The following is a 6,757-nucleotide window of genomic DNA, read 5'->3' as shown; positions in this document are numbered from 1 at the left end:
GTCTGAAGACTATGCATTTGGAATCATAGTCATCTGTCATCACGAAGGGATGCAGGTTTTCTCGGCTGAAAACAGAGTGCACAATGGGACTGGACCTGCAACAACTATTATTACGGTAATTTATTTTGTTTTTACAGTGAAGCTACATTATATGCTGCATGATTTACCTCCTTTCTGCCAGTACTTCTGCGGAAACGAGCACACCTCACATTCAATGTGCTAGGAAGCATTTCCCCACAAAACATCAGATATACAGCATTGATCAGCAAATGGCTATAAAAGCATTTCCACATCCAGCTAAATGACTTTTTAGTCATTTAGTTTTTACATTTTTCTTGATCCTAAGCACCCTGAACTGACGCAGCAATCATATTTTCACCTGTGCCCAATAGGGGAGTTATGCAAACATGCGATTTCTCATTTCTATTTTTTTTTTTTTTTTTTTTTAACATTAGCCTATAATATGGTCAAATCTATGTGTTTGTGTCAAAGTAGGTAATCAAAAAAGGCCTAAAGTGGACTGAGGAGGTAACGTGATATGGTAAAATAAAAGTCACGTATTCACTTCCCTGTGAGAGGACCTGGAGGAAGCTTGTCAGCAGACTAGTCAGCTGATCGGATCAGACGATAGCAGCAGAGCAGCTCCTGCTGCCGCCGGCTCATTAAATACTACAGTACGAAGCCCGGCCACAATCACGTGTCTCTTTTTATTTGACACCGCTGTTTCCTCACCAGACTCACCTGTTGGTCATCAGGTAAAGTTCTAAAACAGCCTCCACAGAAAACACTTGGGACAGAAATAATGAACACCCACCTGGCTGAGAGTAAAAGACAGCACGAGCTCAGCTGTTACAGTTACAGTCTGCTTTCTGGTTGTGACTGTAAGTTAAGATTTCTCTATTTGACAAATCTCCCTGCAACGAGAAGAGAGTTTCCTCAGGAAATGGAAGACTAACTTAGTGGCATGTTGTTTAGCAAACAAAAATAAATAAGTAGTTTCATTTGGCTGCCTTTGTGAGTGACACCATATCACCTTTGCAGAAGTGTCAGTGCTGCAATAGCCTCCTCAGCGCTTCAGAATGTACTTGTTATCCAGTTCTGAAACATCGTCTTTGAAATACACTTTTAAAAAGTTGTTTTAGATTATTTTACTGTATATTTCATTTTTTTTTATAAGATTTAAGTCATCAGGCATCTTTATCTTTAGTTGTGGTCAACCTAGACTTACTACCTACCCTGTAACTCCACAGCTCACAGTTCAGAGAGAAATAGTGGACTTTCATCTAATCTAAATATGCTGACAGCAACAAACAACAGCAAAAAATACTACTCACAAACTAAATGAACACTCAAATGAACACTCAATCAACAGCATTATATGGAGTATGCCTATCTGTAATGAGATGAGAAGTGCTTTTAGATTCTCAGCTCTAGTTGTGCCAGGCATTTGTTATGCAGCATTTAGCATTTTAGGTGAAAAAAACCTTTAACGTGCATTTATTAGAATTTTTGTTTCACAGTATGAGAAAAAAGAAGAAGATCCATCTGATGTAAGTGACCCTTCACAGAATTCCTTTGACGTTAAAGCCACAACAGTCCTTGCATCTGTTGAATATACTCCTCTGTTTTACATTTCTCCCCACTCAGGTCAGAAACGCCTTCATCGTCCTGCTGCCGATGGCGCAGGATGTCCTTGGCGATTCGCATGCTGGCAGCCTGTCCACCAGCCAGGTTTACTGCATGAGGTCCAACCTGCAGGTGGAAAGAAAATAGGTGGAGGATGTATAGAATCTGTAAACAGTTTGCACAGGATCTATTTTTGCACAACTAAATACTATATAGTGGACCTGACCTGAAGAGCAGTGTACTGCCCCATCAGATAAAGTGGGCAGCCCTCGGCCCACTGTAAGCTGTCTGATATGCACGGCCAACCATCTATCACCTTCATGGAGAGAGGCCAGGCACATTTCATCACTCTATCAGCAAGAGCATGACTTGGTTCATAAAATGAACACATCTAAAACTTCTTAATTTTTGCTTGTTTATTTATTTTTTTTCTAACAAAGAACTGAATAAACATATGTATTCAATATTTTTCTGCTCAACTGACCTGAATTGGGAATTCCTTTATAACCTCAGAAAGCAGCGGATCCTGTTTCACATCAAGTTTGCAGCCGGTGGCAAGCCAGATCATATCTCCTGTCCAGTCCTCCCCAGTGGTGAGAGAAAGTCTCCACGCCTGACTCCTGTAGCACCAACTGGCTTCGCTCACCTGGACAGTTGCAGGTGAACTCAATCACCTTTTGTTACCATCGCCAGACTTCATGCTATCTGACCTAACTCAGGTCGTTCCATTAACAGCTTACAACTTAAACTGACTTGTTGAGATCTCCAAATTGCTTCAGTTTACCTTACCTCATCATCCACAGCATCACTCTTTTGTGCCTTATTGAATCCCAAATCACCTCATATATATATATATATATATATATATATATATATATACACTAGATTGACTGAATGTTTTGTTTGATTTCTTTATCAAAGGCAACAAAGGTTTTCTATTTGGTCATTATAAGAACAAAATTAATCATGTGTCTGTGCATTATCATTTTAAGAGACCAAACACTGCATTCTTCCAAAGCAACACAAAATTAGTATTAATATTATCACAAACAAAATCACATAAGCTCTGCCAGAATCAACAGAGCAGTGCCAAAATAAGTGAATGACAGTTTCAGGGTATTCATCGCAGAAACTACAATTCACATCAATTCGTATTTTGCAGTTTCGTAATTGTATTAACAAGATAAGAGACTTGTTTTCTTTTCACTTCACTCTCAGTATCTGCGTTGTATGGTGCACATGGCCTACCTGACAGTACGTCTTCACATCCACCTGCCCGTTTAATATGAACGGCTGGAGGTGGATGTAGGCCTCTGGGGTGACGGCCCCTCCTTTCCTCGCCTGCCGAATCATAGCCAGCCGTTTGTGAAGACTCCGTTCACTGTAGAACTGCCGTAGGTAGGCGTGGCCATCCATCTTGATCCCATGCTCCACATGGGAGTAACGACCGACAAGACTCTCCACGTCACCCACATCAAACTGTTTTAACTGCAGAAGAAGCAGACGGACCGATAGACGGACGGTGCAGGCAGCAGGCAGGCATATTAACAGATATTTTTTCAAGGATGGTCCACATGCAGTTCCACACAGTCACTAGACCTGGAGGTGCTTCCTCATGACCCATGTGACATGGCTGGCACCTTGCTGCAGGGCAATTGAGACGACATGAGCGCTGGTCAGACCTCCACCAACTACCATTACTCTCTGCCCTGTCTCACAAACTACACACAGTTCTACACACACATAGGCATAAGGCAATGGTAAAGAAAAGTGCTGCAGTGTGGATGAGCGAATCAAACAGTTACAGTCTTCAGAAGCTCAGAAACTGCAGGTGAAACTAAAGCATTCAATTTAGCTTAGCAGCACCAAATATGCTTCCAGCTCGTCACATGCTTAGACATTGTTTACTTTTCTGACGTACCTTGAGCGCCAAAAGTCTCTTTATGTCTCTCACAACCTGTCTCTCTGAGGTCTTGCACAGAATTTGGCAGGCGGTGCATGAGGTGCACTGTATGCTGTAAACGCTCCTCTGGGTAGCTCTCACCGATATTGTTCACCCACAGCGGGGTGTTTGCCATCTGGGCACGGGTTGGTCCTGTTGCCATAACGACCTGTTGAGCTTGAAGGATGCTGCCTTCTTGAAGTTGGATTTGAAAATACTTCACTTTCTTCCTTGTGCCATCTCCCTTTCCCTCCGTCACCTTCACGCCCTCTGTTTCCCAATCCTGTACACAACAGTTTTCTTCCTTTTCTCCTTCATACTCCACAACAGGGATGATTCGCTCTACGGTTCCCTTCACCAGCAGTTTGCCCAAATTGTATCTTTGCACCTGTGCATTCAGATTCATCAACTCAAGAAAAAGCAATCCTCAGATTTTGATTCTCATGCTGCTTTAGAAATAATGTTGTCATTATTCCATATCTTTCTGTATAGCTAAATAAGTCCTAACTGTTAGTCTGGTCTGAGCAGGGATCTCAGAACAGCCCCACTTGATTTATGTGTGTTATGTGTGTGTTTATGTTTATTGTGTATATAGAAACAGATTACCACCTTTTGCACAAGACAAGTGAGAGAAAAGCTAATAGACAAAAATGAAGGTTCATACAAGCACAAATTTAAACATGCCAGAACAGACAGAACACACAGACACACGCAATGTCCTACAATATCCTAACCTGATCTTTAAAGAAGTCCACACTCAGTTTGGTTCCTGGCAGACTGAAGGATAAACTCTTCTTAAGTGTAGAGGTGATGTTAAGTCGTTTCCTCTCCTTTTTGCCGAGCCGCATGTCGTTAAAAAATGCATTTTCGTCCAGAATATAAACCTGGTCTGGAAGGCAGTGGAGCTCTGATGCACGATCAGACTTCACTACAAATTCCTGCAGTGCCCTCTGTCAAGACAAAAATACACCCACACACAAATGTGTATGACCACACTGGAGACACACCTTCCTGGCCTCTCCTTCAGTGTAATTTGTTTGCTTTCGTACCTTATTGAGGGGGTCTGTGTGCACTAGAGTGTGTGAGCGCAGGTGAGGGATGTTCAGGGCCGTGAACTGGCTCTCCCACAGAGCCGCCCACTCCCCATAGCAGTCTACCACTTTGATATTCAGCTGGGGGCAAACCACCTTCCCTGATATATTTGACTTTGCTGGTTGCTCCTCCGGCGTTGTTCCTGCAGAGGCTAATCATAAACAACATATGGACTGAATTGTACGGCCACATAGTGGAACAAAAGGATTTTGGTGCATATAAAAATAGGAATAAAGTAGTAACATTGGTGAAAGAGTGTTCATCAGTAAACTCAGGAAACCTGACTTCAGACTTCCAAATCACCAAACACATCTCAGATTTGTTCAGCAATTCAAAAATAACGACAGAAGTGAAACTAAATGTTCCGCTATTTATCAGAACAAAAATGTTCATAACTATTTTACAAGTCCTGGGATCTAACGGAAGTCTTTTATAATTTGGACGAGAAGTCCATTATTATATATTGTGTCTCTTCAGCATGATTCAGTAAGCCAACCATACTGTACCGGTTGTTGCTTTCTTCTTCTTTTTGCCATTGTTGCATCTGCTGTTGGATGTTTCTGGGTTTGTCTGCGACCTCAGAGGGTCCAAGTAGGATCGGGAGAGCAGTGAGTCATGCCCAGAGTCTGAATCTGGGTCAGTGTTAGGACGGGACAACAAGCTGGCCAGGGTCAAGGCATGAGGTCCACCCCCTATTACTAACACATCCAGTATCCCCATCTGAAACACATGCAATGACAAGGAGCATTTACACAGACCATACAGAGCTTAGTTCAATCTGCACTTGGAAAAAGTTTTTGTTTTCCTTTTTATGTTTCTCATACAAAACAGGAGTTCTTAAACTAGAAGGCGACTCTCATTCTGGACCATAAAGCATGTCATGAACCTGATATTATTTAGTTGTACTTCTGTTCAAGTTGATAACGTATCTCCGAATTTTATACATTAGTGTTCGCAAAAGTTAGAATGATGAAAGAGCTCTATCTGTACAGAGCTGTAGTGACTCATAGAAATATGAGTCATTTTTGTAATTCTGCGAAAGCTGAAAATTTAAAATGAAAGTGTTGCAAAACTTCATCTGACATTTAATAATTTGCTTTTACGTCACCGCACGTCATGCAGAATCTCATGTGTGTGTAGTGACAGTTAATCGTGTTACAGTACCTGGTCAAGTTTGGGCCGTCGAGTTGTGCGTGCTTCTGAGATTGTGGAAACGTGGTGTATACCTCAACTCGTACTGCAGTGAAGACCTGAAATTTTGCGACAGCGGCGTGTGCCTCTCATGTAATTCAATCCACCTCGGCGTATACAGATTTAGCTGGACTTGACTGGGAAAGCTGAGAATAGCTTCTGTGTGCGTGAATATAAATTTAGTAACACGGGTCATCTCATCAAAATAGCAAAAGTGTTGTCCCAGCACCAAATTATGCTTACAATCATGTACACACACACACACACACTGCTATAACATAACAGGATTTTCTTTTTCCTTATTTCATAGTCTAGTATACAGCCAAGCAATATGAACAACTTTAAATACCATTTCGAGAAACCAACTTGTATGCTTTGCTGCTATGAGTTAAAAAAGATTATTGACACCAATCTTGTGTGTGTGTGTGTGTGTGTGTGTGTGTGTGTAAATAAAAAGCCACCACCAACGATTGGCCTAGAAATGGCCTTGAACATAACCAGCCAATGATCAAAGTAATGGTTTCAGAAATAGATTTTATTATTCATATGTATATAATGAATTCCTATTACAATGGGCATTAGAGTTTGTGAAGGAGCATTAATTGTCTCTTCCACTTCTAGTTGGATGATTATTTGTAGAACCATTCACTAAATTTATGTTGTTGGCACTGCCCTAATGCTGAGGAAGTAGTTTTCTTTCTAGTGGTTTCCATGTGTCTCCTATGACAGATTGTAACATCAGGATTTTGTGGTCATGCCAATTTGTAACAGTAAAAGTTGCCTTCCTGTTAGTATGCATCAAAACAAACAAGCACACACACACACAAAGGCAAAAAGGAAGTGTCCCTCCTACAAAAGAAGAATAAGTCAGTTAGTTACTCCAAACTCTGCTGCTGTCAGTTATCG

The 6,757-nt window shown here is 41.4% G+C and overlaps 1 protein-coding gene across 1 annotated transcript; it reads right to left on the bottom strand.

Moving 5' to 3' along the window:
• Nucleotides 1-1,496: 1,496 nt before the first annotated feature.
• LOC115041377 (uncharacterized) lies at nucleotides 1,497-5,886 on the bottom strand. The gene is given in 11 exon segments (XM_075353362.1): nucleotides 1,497-1,752; nucleotides 1,853-1,942; nucleotides 2,111-2,272; nucleotides 2,875-3,114; nucleotides 3,226-3,359; nucleotides 3,581-3,790; nucleotides 3,863-3,956; nucleotides 4,303-4,518; nucleotides 4,618-4,811; nucleotides 5,167-5,380; nucleotides 5,825-5,886. Coding segments are annotated over 10 exon segments (1,725 nt in total). The 5' UTR covers nucleotides 5,825-5,886; the 3' UTR covers nucleotides 1,497-1,581.
• Nucleotides 5,887-6,757: the final 871 nt, after the last annotated feature.

This window comes from Echeneis naucrates, chromosome 3 (genome assembly GCF_900963305.1).
Source record: "Echeneis naucrates chromosome 3, fEcheNa1.1, whole genome shotgun sequence".
In the NCBI taxonomy this organism is placed as follows: Eukaryota; Metazoa; Chordata; class Actinopteri; order Carangiformes; family Echeneidae; genus Echeneis; species Echeneis naucrates.
The sequence above is the reverse complement of the archived record's forward strand: the minus strand, read 5'-3'. Positions and strand labels throughout refer to the sequence as shown.